Source organism: Mytilus trossulus, chromosome 14 (assembly GCF_036588685.1).
Source record: "Mytilus trossulus isolate FHL-02 chromosome 14, PNRI_Mtr1.1.1.hap1, whole genome shotgun sequence".
NCBI classification, from domain to species: domain Eukaryota; kingdom Metazoa; phylum Mollusca; class Bivalvia; order Mytilida; family Mytilidae; genus Mytilus; species Mytilus trossulus.
The window spans coordinates 36,294,403-36,309,157 of NC_086386.1; the positions used below are offsets into that span (position 1 = coordinate 36,294,403).

Genomic DNA, 14,755 nt, shown 5'->3' on the forward strand with positions numbered 1-14,755 from the left:
TATTTTTTCCGTCATGGAATGTCTGTTTCAAAGATGACCGGGGATATGTTTCAATTGTCAAACCATATTCCCGTCCCCTGATGTTTTTTTTCATAAGAAGTTATTGGTTTTAAACTATAATTTCCCGACCATGCCCGCCATTATTTTTGTGCCTCTCCCAATTCAGGAGCCTGTAGTTAAGTGTTGGTCGTTGGTTTACGTATGTGAAATTTGTTTTCCATAAATTGTTTTATTAGAAATAAGACCGTTAGCTTTCTAAATTGATTTGTTTAAATTTCATCATGTCGGGGCTATTTATATGCGGCCCTACGGTATGCGTTTGTTTCCTTGCTGAGGACCCTATGGTTGTCTATAATTGTTCAAGTCCATAGATAAATGTCTCATTAGTAATCATACTACATCTCCTTTTTTATATTTTCATTGGTTATGTATTTTCACCAGCAACACGACAGGAGCCACATATTGAGCGGGATATTTATTAGGTCTACCGTTCTGGAACACCTGAAATCACCACAGGCATTTGAAGGGGTTCGTATTGTGCAGTCTTTAGTTTTCTGTGTTGCGTTTTGTCATTTTTCCGTATTTCATTTTTTGCCATGTCATTGTCAGTGTGTTCGAATACCCTTTTGGTGTCTTTCGCCTCTTTTCTATCGCATTATAAATGCACTGTTAATAATAAGCTTTTAATTCTATTTTACCATAACCGTTAATTTATTTTCTACTTTGTTACAGGAATGATGGCTTATCTTGTGTCATGCTTCATAGTCTTGTCATGTATATTAGTCTGCACTGATTCATCGAACATGGTCCCAATCCCTTATCCGTATCCAGTTCAATTCCCCGATGTACAACAAGAACCAGCAACGATAGTAATACGTAATTCTGGACGCCGTCCTTCATCTAACTCAAGTGGGCGTAAGTAGCACAAAAGTTATTAGTTTCTGGGTTGAAAGTACAGAATAGAGAATAACGGTTCAATATTTAGGAAAGCTGGACATAATATCAGATTGGTGAAAAATAGTTAATAAAACTATAAACAGTAGTGAATAATGGGCGGTTTAATGTAAAGAATAGAGAATATTGGGTAAAAATATAAAGAACTGATAAACATACCCGAATATCAAAGAATACAAAAATAAAAGATACCCATAGACCCTCGTTTATAATTATAGTTAACTTATCATAACAAGCTATATACATTTTTACTTTACATGAAACAAACTTGTAAGACCGGTTAGTATTATGAAGTTGAAACTATCTCTTTTTTAGAAAAAAAAAATATAGGAACTATTATAACTGTCTGCAAAAATTCATTCGTATTATTTTGAGATTGGAGTGGTATATTTACGTCTGTCTTTTGTTGATGATGTCTGTTTGACGTCTAAATGTCCTAAGCTTATTATGTTTGTTTGGTCGTTGCACACATTCGTAGCCTTTGATTCCTTATGCATATAAACATGTTATCATCATCCATTCCTTAAACCGTTTTCAAATTTGTGGAACATTCATAAAATACTATTTTGAATTCACAAAAAAATGAATGAAACTCTCTTCATAGCATATTATATATAAAAAAAAGAAAACGGCTTCAATTAAGTTTTTGTCTTCATGGACTTCCAGGAACGGATTTTAATTTTTTTGCAAGGCGGAATGAATAGGAGTACTCGACATTTAATTGACCATAGTCTTATACCAAGTGAAAAGTCCATTACGTCTTCAATGGAGTATTTTCAGCCAAGTAGTCAACACTTAGTTGTGGTCAGTTGACATGAATATCAATAATGTGGTCATTTTTATAAATTTCCTGAAAACATAACTATTTACACCACTGGGTCGATGCCACTGCTGAAGGACGTTTCGTCCCCGAGGGTTTCAGCAGCACAGTAGTCAAGAATGTCAATAATGTGGTCAGTTTTATAAATTTCCTGAAAACAAAACTCTGAATTTTTTGAAAAATTAAGGATTTTCTTATCCCAGGAATAGATTACCATAACCGTATTTGGCACAACTTTTTGGATTATGATCCTCCATGCTCTTCAACTGTGTACTTGTTTGGCTTTATAAATATTTTGATTTGATCGTCACTGATGAGTCTTATGTAGACGAAACGCGTGTCTGGCGTACTAAGTTATAATCCTGGTACCTTTGATAACTATTAACTTTAGATAACGTAGATTTCTGTTCAATGCACATATTTCCACCATAATATCTTTCTGGTTTTATATTGTTGTGGTTTCTTTCTTTACTGTCCATTGATTATTTCCGATAAAAATCACAACACGCAGAAGTAATAGTAATTCTAGCAGATCTAGCAATACGATGACACAATTTCAGTTTAATAAATAATGATATTAATGTTTTAGTTTTAGGAATTTTACCCTTATTAGTCATTGCTGCTTTGTTCATACCAATGATGATGCCAGCAATGATGCCAATGATGATGACGATGACACAGACTGCTAATAACAACCCAGGAACAATGATGGCAGCCGCGTCACCCGGGACAGCGGTTGGCTCAAGTGCTGCTACGATGGGTATGATGATGATGGGTGGAATGATGATGATGTCAATGATGTAAGTTCTGAATTCGACAAAAACAAAATCATATGTTGTCCTTATATGGTGCAATTTCCCACTTTTTTGTTAATACCATGTACATTTACACCATTACATTATGACAGTTGTTATCCATTCGTTTGATTTGCCCATTTTATTAGGGACTTTCCGTTTTAAAAATTCCTTTGAGAATTTTTACTTTTTATGCACCATACTTCATATACCATACATCATTATAGGATTAAACACATTTTTTCTAGAGGTTATTGATGTGTAAACTGGGGCGATTAACTCACAAACTGAATAAAAGTCCTATGTCAAGTTTGTGAGTAAGAGACAAGGTTTACACATCAATAACCAGGTCTCTAGAAAAAATGTGTTTAATCCTTATAATTCTTCAGCCAAACATACGCGATTATTAATTTACATTATTACTTTGATGGCTACTATTTGTACCATCAGAAACACAATGGCATGTCGTAACTAAGGAGTACGCCGCCATCTTGACTTTCTAAAAAACTTAAATGTCCGACAAATGCAACAGAATCTAAAATGAAATAGCACCTACCTCAAAAACTACATTTTAATTAGATACTATCCGAATTTGAAGCGAACAAGTAACGAAATAATCTTCCGTCTGAAAGTTTTCAATCGTATGACGTCGTGTTTTGCCATGACGTAAATTCGACAAATCCTTCATGAAATTTCGGGGAATTTTATTAAATTTTATTTTTATACATTTTTGAAGCTTTAGTGCATTAAATTCTTTTTTTTGTTATATATACACTTGAATAGTCACAGCTGTTATGCAATTGTTTTTAAATTTAAATTTGCTGAACATCCCGGGATCACTGCAAGCTTGTGTATCGCGCATGAATAGATTACAAAAGTAGTTTCGGAAACATGGTTTATCGAATTGTAAACTTAGAGAAAAATTCAAATTGACCAATCCAATTCAAGTATTTATAGATATGCAAATCATATAAGAATTATAACACTATAAACTATACACCATACACATTACTTCGTTTCACCGTACATTATATTAAACCATCAACCATAAACCATACTTCATAAACAATGCACCATACACTATACATAGTCACTATACATCATTCAACATATTCCTTACTTCGCCATTACTCCATACACCAAACACCTAAATCATTTCGCATGTTTAACTCCTTACATCGTTACACTCTTTTCGATACAATTTTTATGTTTTAATTTTCCTCCACTTTGCATGTTTTTAATCATCCAGGTTTTTAGGATTATAAAATATGTTAAGTGTTTGTAAATATCTTTTTCACGTAACAAACTGTAATATAAAAAAAGATATCCCAATTATTTTCAATTCTGTAAACATTTATCTTACATCTTGAATATGTCTCAATGTATGACAATACTATCATAATGTTTATTAATTTCAGGAGTACGGCTAATACAAATGTACCACATATGCAAGTTGACTCTGGCAATAGAGGCACTGATGGGGGATTCAGTAGTGGTGAAAGGGGGAGTGAAACTGCGTTTTTTTAATTGTAGTCTTCAAATGATAGACTACCCGTTTTTTGTTTCAAGGGATATCTATTAAACTTTTTTTTAGCCATCTTTTTGTTTTCATACGGCATTATTCCACTCGTTATAGATTAGAGGCTTGTCGAACGTTTTTTTTAAATAAATAAATAAATGCTTCGCAACTGATTTATAAAAAACACTTAAGAAATTCGCCTTAAAACAATTCAAAAGTTTTTAGAAACTGAACGTTCTTAAACATAAGGCAAAGATGGAGGTTTTTAATTTTCTTTTTAGTCTTCTTTTAGTTATTTTTTTTGTTATTTACAAATGTAAGAAAACCAAAGAAGTAAATTATTTTATCTTAGTGTTATAAAGGTAACTATTTTTATCGATATGTTATATTGTATAAATATCTAGTTAAATAATTCTATTTTGTTCAATATTCGTGCAATGTGTTTTCGATACAAACCATAACGAATAAATTCACGATTCTAAACATTACAAACAAAGTGTTATCAAGGTAACTACTTTCATCGATATGTAAGTTTGAAATAGCACTAAATGATTTATCAAATGGTATGATTGAGGATGTAACATTTTAAACAAACAAACATTAGTATACCTCTTTTCAATAGTCATACGTCGATTAAACGAACACAAATACGGCTCTCAAACAAAACACGAGGGAACACAAAAACGTTAAGAGGAAAACAACAGCAACACTGAACTGCAACAAAAACAATTGCCAACATACATAGAAACCTACTTTTTGATATCAACATCCATATGACTATTTGATAACAGCTGTCAAATTTATGACAACTACATATCATGTAATATTGTATAATTATCTAGTTAATTAATTCTATTTGTTCAGTATTCGTAGTATGTGTTTTCGATACAAACCATAAAGAATAATTTAACGATTCTAAACATTAGAAACTACGTATTCCAATTCCTCTAAATTAACTAGCTCCTCGTGAATGTGCTTAATATCAGTTTGTAATTTTTGTATTCTTTTTCGTCTTTCATTTAGTAAAAGAAAACTTAACAATTCATCTTTTCTGTCAATTCGTCGAGGGGTTACCTCCCCTTTTAGCAAGTTCGATCTGACGATTCCTCTGTCTGTATCTTCAGCAATGCAGGTCTCTATAGACATATCTGGAGAGATTGAAGTAATTTCAATAACATCTTCACTTTCTGATTCTGGTGTTAACATTATTCTCCATTTTTGTCTAGAATTCATATCATTCAAATGTGAATAACTTACAATACTAGGAACTTGAAGGTTATCCGATATGCAAATGTCATTCTCTAAGTTCGTTCTTTTAGGTTTTCTAATGTCTAATGTAAGATGATTTCGTTGTTGAAGATTATTTGCATTCGGCTTCTCTCTACTATGTTTTTCGGTAATTGCTTTTCGCCAAAGTGACAATCGACGTGCAGTTGATGCTGCCGCATTCTTTATGCTCATACGCAGAGGATTCCGTTTGTTAGCAAATGGCTGAACTATATTACCAGAGGCAATAGTATCACTATCTGATACACTACTATCTGATGAGTCGGAACCAAATCCATCAATACTGACTTCTTCTCCGTTTACAATAATAGAACGTCTACAAAATGGTACAACATGAGTTAATAATTTTACAAATCTTCTTAATTTAGTATAATCGGTTGAATTATATAGTTTGCACGTGTTTCTTTTTGTTGCTGACTGAACTACACACAATAGAAAGTTTATTTTATCATCAAAGACGACTGTATTTGCACATCATTTTATGAACACACCTAGTTTGATTTCCTTATTTCGACTTGACTACAGCATATTAATTAGGGTGTTTAACCTTTTATTTAAAACTGTATACGAAGGATATCAATGTAATAGGATTTATACGTGTCACTAAAAATGCAAACCTATCACACGCCTTCCGGAAAACTGATGCTGATCATATTTAAAAGAGAAGTTGTCATATAAGTGTGCTCATTCAAAGGTGGGAATATCAGTATTCAATAGTATATAAATATAATTCAAACCACAAATGCAAGTTAAGAAAGTGATTGGTAATAGTAAATGTATACAAAATGTCATTTTACCCTTCAAAATATGTTGTGCATATTGTTATAATATAATGGAATGTGATGCGACTGCCATACAAGTGAGAGTTTTAGCGCTATAAAACCAGGTTCAATCCACCGTTTTCTACATTTGACAATGCATGTACCAAGTCAAGAATGTGACAATTTTTTTCCATTTGTTTGATGTGTTTTGTCATTTGATTAGGAAATTTACGTTTTGAATTTTCCTCGCAGTTCAGTATTTTTGTGATTTTACTTTTTATCATTATTATTATGGAATTAATCACCTTCTTATTCGCCTTGTTATATCTTGGGTAGGAGATAAAGAATCAACACGAGTTTCAGGTAGAACTTTCATAAGGTCGGACGTCATCTTAGGGTAAGGTTCAAGGGGTTGCTCAAGTAATCTTTCTAGCCTTGTAATCTCTTGTTCTAACTATCAAGATACAAAATGTTGCATAAAGGACTTTGTAAATACACTTTCATACCAAAAACTAAAAAAAATATGCATACCAAGTTATTTGTAGAATTGAAACACAAACCATCATTTGCTTTTAAGCAGGAAAAGTTCTTTCTTATTTTCTCAATTCTTTTGTGATATAGTCCGTTAAAGTTTACATTCTACATGGACTGATTCATTATTCGTTTTGAAATGCCATTTTTTTTTCTTTTTCTTTTGTGTAAAGTGGCAATCTGTGAGATCTTTACATATTCATATTTATTGTACTAACATTCTGTTTGTTACAGCAAGCAACCTTCTCCTCTTGAATATTTTTCATTACCGACACTTATTGATTTTTGCCTACATATGTAAGAAATCCAGACAAAAATGTAAATGTTCACATGTCTGCAGTCTCTTTGTTGTCTTCTTTTTGGTGTAATATTAAAATTTGACAAAAGAAAAGCTCTCATACAATGTCTCTATGTCTATGTTAAGGCGTGTAATAGATATATGATAAAAGAAGATGATTTGTATGTATACACCAATGATATATGATTCAATCGTACTGACATATTGACCTTCAACGTTAGCTGATGATACTTATAGTTGAATATTCTCTTATATTCAGTTAATAAAGGTAACCAAGATAGAAATGCATGACTTACTTCAACGATCTCTCTCTTATAAACTCTGTTCTGAACTTCTGCTCTGTAATATATTTCTCTTTTATCATCAACAATAAATCGTCTCGTTTTATCCTCTACTAGAATACCAGAGGAAGCTATCACGGGGGCCCCTTTTGCCATAACAATACAGTATATCTAAAGTACAATTTATTTAATTATAAATCTAGAATAAACTAAAAGTCATAAATTCATTACATAGATAATATTTTTAGTTTGACTTATAGTGGATATTGAAAGATAAAAACTAGAAAAAACGTTTGATTGCAGAACTATACAAAACTGTTATTTTATACAATTTTTTTTCTCATGCATAAAAGAAAGTGGCTGTGTATTTCTATCTTCTGAACTGCCTAACAGAGATCTCACTTTATGAATAGTTTAACTGCAGGATCGGCAAAGTCAAGATATGACCATTTCTATTCTTGGGAAAGTGTAGCATAATCTATCATTTGTATAGCAAAGTTACAAAACACATAACGTTAATCTATCTTCGATTACGATGACGATTTGAATAACGAATATCCTTACCTTTGGTACAAATAAAAGACAAAGTGTAACAGTTGTTGATACAAGCAAAATTGTCGACTCTATAATGTAAGACAAAGTTGGTGACTTTGATAGGATGTTTGACATTACCACCACTGTAATTGTCATTGTAACAACATTATAAACATTCATTCCAATATACTGGGAGTCGTTTAATGCTGGAATCTTCACGTTCCGTGTCTCCCATGCCATATATACGCCAAATATCAATAAGAAGCCTTTAAATGCATAAAATGATTCCAACCATTTATCCATATGAACGGATTGACAGCTTGAGGACTGATATATGTATAGTATGTCTGGATCCTCTGGTGATGGCTTCAACAAAATATGAATCTTAATTACAATCTGTTCCGTATCTGGAACGTACACCTTTTTTCGTATAAAATAAATATCATTGAGCAAGAAAAAGTCAAAGATTTTCTTGATACGAAATCCAAATATCAAGCATGCTAACATCACTTTAATTTTTCCTTAGAACTTGTTTTTACAGCAAATATTCGATAATAGATTTTTTAGTGCAACTATGTTGTTTGATTACTGAAAAAAAATCGAGCAAGGACCAATTTTGGCGAGCATGTTGCAAGTGTTTATGATATACAAAAACTGGTCTTCCAGACGGGAATCATTTCACGAGTAATGCATATAGATCAGGAGATATCTATATTGTTGATAGAAGTTGTGTTCACTCTGCTGCATTTACATTGACTTACGCTATATGTCATTTGTATAAATCATGCTTTATAAAAGGTTATATTCACTCCAGTACTCGGTAAAAACTGTATTATAGATGTTATTTTTTCTTGATATTGTGTCACATAAATACATACTTATGTATAAGTTGTTATCTATTATTGTCAATTATATGTATCGTATTTATGTAAGATATTCGACACCTTATGTTTTTCATATGCATGTATTCATATTTGGTTAAGCCAGATAGAAGGCAACCAACAGAGTATCAATTGTACGCTTATTGATGCATATATGTTTGCATATATATCATTTGTATCAAACTAACAAAAATATTTTTTTTTGTTTTAGTTTAAAGTGTGCAACATGTGGAGCAGGATATGCCTACCCTTCCGGAGCACCTGAGATCACCCCTAGTTTTTGTTGGGGTTCGTGTTGTTTATTCTTTAGTTTTTTATGTTGTGTCATGTGTACTATTGTTTGTCTGTTTGTCTTTTTCATTTTTAGCCATGGCGTTGTCAGTTTGTTTTAGATTTATGAGTTTGACTGACCCTTTGGTATCTTTCGTCCTTCTTTTATCGGAAAGTCGAATGAACCTCCACCCTGACTGTATTTTGTTTTTATTTGGTTTTTCGGTTGCCTATAAATGTTGCCATGTTGCTGTACCAAGTGGATGTTATTAAGATTTCTTTCAAAATTGTGCTAATTTATAAAACTACCTCTGTTGTCAAGTTTGATATCTGTCGTTGCATAGGGTCTACACAAACCCACAACACCATCATTGCACAATCAACAAATAGTAAGGCGAATATGATTATAATCAACTGTTTGTCCTGTAACAGCTGAAATCACAATATTGGACATCTCTAGGACAGTGCTTTATGTTATTGAATGAATATTTATTGCATTAGCAACAACATTGATTTAGAAAAATAACAATAATATATACATTTATGACATACAACTGTACATTAAATTTAAGTTAACAATATGTACACCTAGTTATCTATTTCAGATAAAAGGTAATCATCTGGTAAAAACAGGTACATGTATGAGATAAACTACTCAAAACTAGTACTTGTGCAAAATTACAACTTGTCCACAAGATATATACGAATTGGCTTACATTTTAGAAAACAAAAATGTGTCCATGGTGCATGGATGTCAAACTTGCACTGTGTTCAGTGGACGATACATTTTTTTTTATAAAAGTATAATTTAACATTTACACTAGAAATATCATATTATAGAAAACATTGTGCTACTAAGTTTCAAATTGATTGGACTTCAACTTCATCAAAAACTACCTTGACCAAACTTTAGCCTGAAGCGGGACAGACGGACGAACGAATTAAGAAAAATGCACTTATACTTTTGCAGGTGCGACATGACAATTTTAAAGAGTAATAGAAGTATCTAGATGAATGAAATATAAAAAAGTGATATGATTATAAATTATAAAGCAATATTTAAGGACCATAATCCCCTTTTACAGATATATCAAGCTTTTTTTTTGAAATTATAAGATACCAAAATTGATACGTTCACACTATGGAAATACTATAAAATAAGTGCACACAAGTTAAACCCGCCTTCCGGAAAAAATATACATATAAATCAATTTGAAGTACGATAACATTTATGAATATTCGATCGTAGTTCGTATTGCCCTGAGCTTTCGTTTTATTACGGTTTCACCTGTTTGACCCCACACCTGTCTGGTTACGTCGGATACCCTTTTTAATTTGTTACAGTACTGATCGCTAAATATTGATTTGTCTTCAATAAGTGTATAAGTAGTACTTATGAGGATGATTTGAAAATTTCAGTCCATATTTTGCCTTTAGTCTAAATACAAGAATTTACTTATTTCATATCTTAGAAATTGGAAGTAATAATTATTTCATAATAATTTAGATAACGAAACATACTTTACTTTTAATCAATCCGCTGTGTGCCCTTGTAAATATCTGATGTACGCGATAGGTTTTGGTAAACATTGATCCAAATGCTAATGAAAACCCTGCTGCAAACATAAATGAACGCATCTGAAAGTATAAATAAAGAATACATAATAAAAACTTATAACATCTATCTTTATTTGGAGTTATTGTCCCATGCTCGATGTCAATGTTGGTGGGCTGTTACTTACTTAGAGAACCATTCGCCTTGTAACACATACTGGCATATTTTTGGTGATTCACCAATTAGCATTTTAAATGTATTTCATAAGTGAAGTTGTTCAAATGTTTTTAGATTCCAAATCTATCTGGCCATGTTAACGGACGAATTTGTAAACACTGGTATGTTTTAGAAGTAGATGAATTGGTCGTCAAACTGTCTATTTCACGTTGCACCGACGTGATAAGTTTGACTAGAATTTACCAAGTCAACTTCCGGTTGCTGGTGAATCTAAGAAAACACTTCCATTAGACGAAAACACATCTCGATAAATCGATTATCAGGTTATCTGTAAATTGATATTGTAAAATACTATCTGCTCGACATAATTTGAAGGCTTTGAAAATGTTAGCTGCGCTTACTCTACAAAAAGGTTGATATTGCGACTCGCAGTTGATATTTTCAATGTAAAGATGCAGACAACTTGATAATCGGCACATAAGAATTTTGCGAATTTTTACATTTTGCATAAAGGAAAGCGCGTCTGGCTTAAATACAAATTTTAATACTGGTATCTATGATGAGTTTATTTGAATAGAATAATTATAAATAAAATAATTTCCTGTGGTTACCGTGCAGAAAACAGGATAATTTTTCTGTTGCAGTCGGTTATCATCGAGACCTAACAGTAAAATCCCACTATACACCAAAATACACCCAAACACGGCAAGGTTATTCAGTTTAGGACTGGAAAGTTTGATGTACCTGAAATATCAAATAGAAACATCGCCTTAGTTTTAAAAATCAAATCATGCAGTATTGTATCTTATATGCAACTCATGCCTTATATCATTTCCAATATAATGCTATAATGATAATAATGTAAAAAGTGAAATCACAAAAATACTGAACTCCAAAGAAAATTCAATCGGAAAGTCCCTAATCACATTGCGAAATCAAATTGACAAAACACATTAAACGAATGGACAACAACTGTCATATTCCTGACTTGGTATAGGCATTTTCAAATGTAGACGTCAGAAATATATATATATGTCACATAGGAAGAAATTTTGTTGTTCATTGTTTACACAAAACAATTTTATAATTTCACAAGGGGAATGTTGGCATACAGGGTTACACAATCGAAAGTATGTTAGAATAAATCTCTGAAATAGACCGAGATTTGAAATTGTGCATAAGTTCTGTAAAATTTGTAATTATCAACAAATGGTAAATACCACAACTCAATTAATACAATTTTGTCGTTTGTCGTTTAAAGTTTTTTCTACTAAGTCCCATTATTTCAGTACATCAGTGCACAATACTCAATTTCAATATCTGTTACCATTACTAGTATATCAACCAAACATACGTTCCAATACGATTCTATGGTCAAATAAAAGTTCCATTAAAAATAAATACAATAAATAAAATGAAATCTTTATGCTCGTTAATCATCTTAATACCTTAGTTTACGGTAATGATAGTTGAACCGCAGAAAACAAACGGAGGAGATAATTCCTGTCAGCGAGACACATACTATGGCGTAAAATGCATGGTCATTTATCCCTCTCTGTCGAATGATGAACAGAACTTTATCTCTAGGAAAGGTGTTTCCTGTAAACAATGGAAATGATGTACATTTCATATTTGTCTGATAAAGCTTTTGTGGTCATTATTTATAAATTTCCTATTTACAAATCTTTGATTTTTTTGAAAACTAAGGTTTTTCTTTTCCCAGGCATAGATTACCTTAGCCGTACTTGGCACACCTTTTTGGAATTTTGGATCTTCAATGCTCTTCAACTTTGTACTTGTTTGCCTTTGATACGAGCGTCACTGATGAGTCTTATGTAGACGAAACACGCGTCTGGCGTACTTAATTATAATCTAATTATAAATAAAAACTATTGGACATGCGAACTTTTCATATTGTTCAGATAAAGATTTTACGTCCGCTCACATTATACCATTTGTAAAACAATCATTTAGCGTTTGTTTTTTGTTTGCTTTTTATGATATTTTATTTATATTTTTGCTATAAGTGTGTTTCTGAACTAAGTAATGCCAATAATAATATACTAGTACGGAGAAGTAACAAGAATTGCTTTAAGAAAATGCTTTATATTCAACATTTGTCTAGTTACTTGAGATCTAGGACCAGTGATACTTCAAACATGACGTGGTCGCTTGGAATGTTGGTTTTACGTAGTGTCGATTTCCCCTTAACATTGTTTTTTTCCCACAAATCGTGTTCTCTAATGTATTGGAGTTGATTCGAAAAAATGAGATTTAATAAACCCGAGTACTTAAAACGCAAATTTGCACTACATTTTTATCATTTACAGAAGCTTACATTACCTTTCCACAGAATAGTGTTGCATAGGGAACAATTGAAATTCAAAATTCGATTTTCAGGGTCGTACATAGCAACTGTTTTCATTCTACCGCCTACAACAAAAAAATGAATATCAGCATGGAAAAACTGATGGATTATCAATCATTATTGTTTAGTTGTTCATTGATAAAAGTTATAAACGGATATTTATATAAAGGAAAATGAATTAAAAAATCAAAATAATTTCACAAATGTAAATACTTTGATAAAGATCAAAAGCTTTATAAAATACATGACGATATTTCAATTGCAAAAATACCTTGATTTTGTGAGACAACCGATATACCTCTTCTATCTGGGCCTTGAAATGAGATTGGTCCCTGCAATCAAAATAAACAAAATCTATAGTTCTCTTTTAAAAGGACGACATTTCTCAATTAATAAAGTGGTAACATCATTTGAGTTTCATTTTTAATTTTAAGAATATATATATACAATAAAACAATACAGTTTGACTCGATTTCAACTAAGTTGTACAGTTATATAGTTTTAGTAAATGCCCCAATCACCAGCGGTATCATCATCGTTATTTCAAACCATAACATTCAAAAAGCTTTAGGAGAAAACTTATTGCATTTCTTCTCAAGTCCACTGTAAATATATAACAGTAAACAATGAGATTTGAACTGCTGTTATTACTTTACGTTTCATACACAAAAAAAAAGAGTATAAGGTTTGTCATTGTATAAATGTAATTACGATTGTACTTTTTTTTTCAAAATTTCAGCATGAAATGAAATTGTATTAAAACGTTCTCCGTATTTTGTTTAAACAAACTTCATGAACCCATTTCTGTTTTACCCGTCAAACATTCCAAACTAATTTCGCCCACTTTTTTTTTTAATCTTTATTCTACTAATTTCTGCCCACTCGTTTGTCTTGCTTCAGAAGGATCTTTATTATTTAGAGATGAAAAACAAGATAAATCAGAGTCGTAGTAACAAAAGTGTCAGAGATTATTTATGGTTGCTTACATCTAATTGAATAGAAAAACAATAATGTAACCATTTAACAGAAGTAATATCTATCGGGGCAAAGTGGATTGTATGGAACACTATTAATCATTTTAGTTGTCAATATATTTTATTTATAACACTTCGATGTTATCAAAGGGAGACAAATGTGGTTTGCTATGATCATCACCGCTAACGAAGTAGAAATTGTATGCAACTTTGTGGTGATGTAACGTTGATTGATAGATATTTCGTCTGTAAAATTTGAAGTATTATGCTTGTTGATTCTTTAAACTGCATTCATGAAAGTAAAAAATATAATTGAAGTTGTAACGTTGAATATATCATTTTTGAATTCACTCTTTTAATGCATTTTTTTAATCGACCCATTGAATCTATATATGTCTTTCCATTTATAGTTGTTTTATCGGAAATTTTAATCTGTACACGCTTACATAACCCTTCAATCTGAGCTGTGTCATTGTATTGTAATGTCGAGAGTAACATTATATAATTTGTTTTGCTTTTTTTATGCGACAAATCCTAATCTTTTTCATTTACAACCTCTAGGGTAGTTAGTATACCTAAGGACTATAAGTTCCAGCAATCCCATCGACTCAGTAGTGGCATGATTGAGATACCACATTTCATTTGGTGAATTGCTTTTCAAAACTAATGGTTTAGACTTAATATAATGAAGATTTACTTCATTTCATTTTTTAAGTGTTAAAATTTCATTTGTAAAAAACTGACTTTATTC

General features: G+C 31.6%; 2 protein-coding genes across 2 annotated transcripts in view; one reads left to right on the top strand and one right to left on the bottom strand.

Moving 5' to 3' along the window:
- The first annotated feature begins 743 nt into the window (after positions 1–743).
- On the top strand, positions 744–4,131 carry LOC134695878 (uncharacterized). The gene is made up of 3 exons (XM_063557347.1): positions 744–915; positions 2,364–2,574; positions 3,987–4,131. The coding sequence occupies exons 1-3, from the start codon at positions 804–806 to the stop codon at positions 4,093–4,095; spliced, it is 432 nt and encodes a 143-aa protein (XP_063413417.1). The 5' UTR covers positions 744–803; the 3' UTR covers positions 4,096–4,131.
- An 841-nt stretch (positions 4,132–4,972) lies between these two features.
- Positions 4,973–14,755, bottom strand: part of LOC134697705 (gamma-aminobutyric acid type B receptor subunit 2-like) — a 32,200-nt gene continuing 22,417 nt past the window's right edge. The window contains exons 8-16 of the mRNA XM_063559989.1: positions 13,302–13,362; positions 12,111–12,261; positions 11,274–11,406; positions 10,452–10,568; positions 9,240–9,362; positions 7,810–8,145; positions 7,261–7,416; positions 6,441–6,589; positions 4,973–5,690 (exon numbers count right to left, since the gene is read on the bottom strand). Of these exons, the coding sequence (XP_063416059.1) occupies positions 5,003–5,690; positions 6,441–6,589; positions 7,261–7,416; positions 7,810–8,145; positions 9,240–9,362; positions 10,452–10,568; positions 11,274–11,406; positions 12,111–12,261; positions 13,302–13,362 (1,914 nt within the window). The 3' untranslated portion in view covers positions 4,973–5,002. The remainder of the gene's footprint in view (positions 5,691–6,440; positions 6,590–7,260; positions 7,417–7,809; positions 8,146–9,239; positions 9,363–10,451; positions 10,569–11,273; positions 11,407–12,110; positions 12,262–13,301; positions 13,363–14,755) is intronic.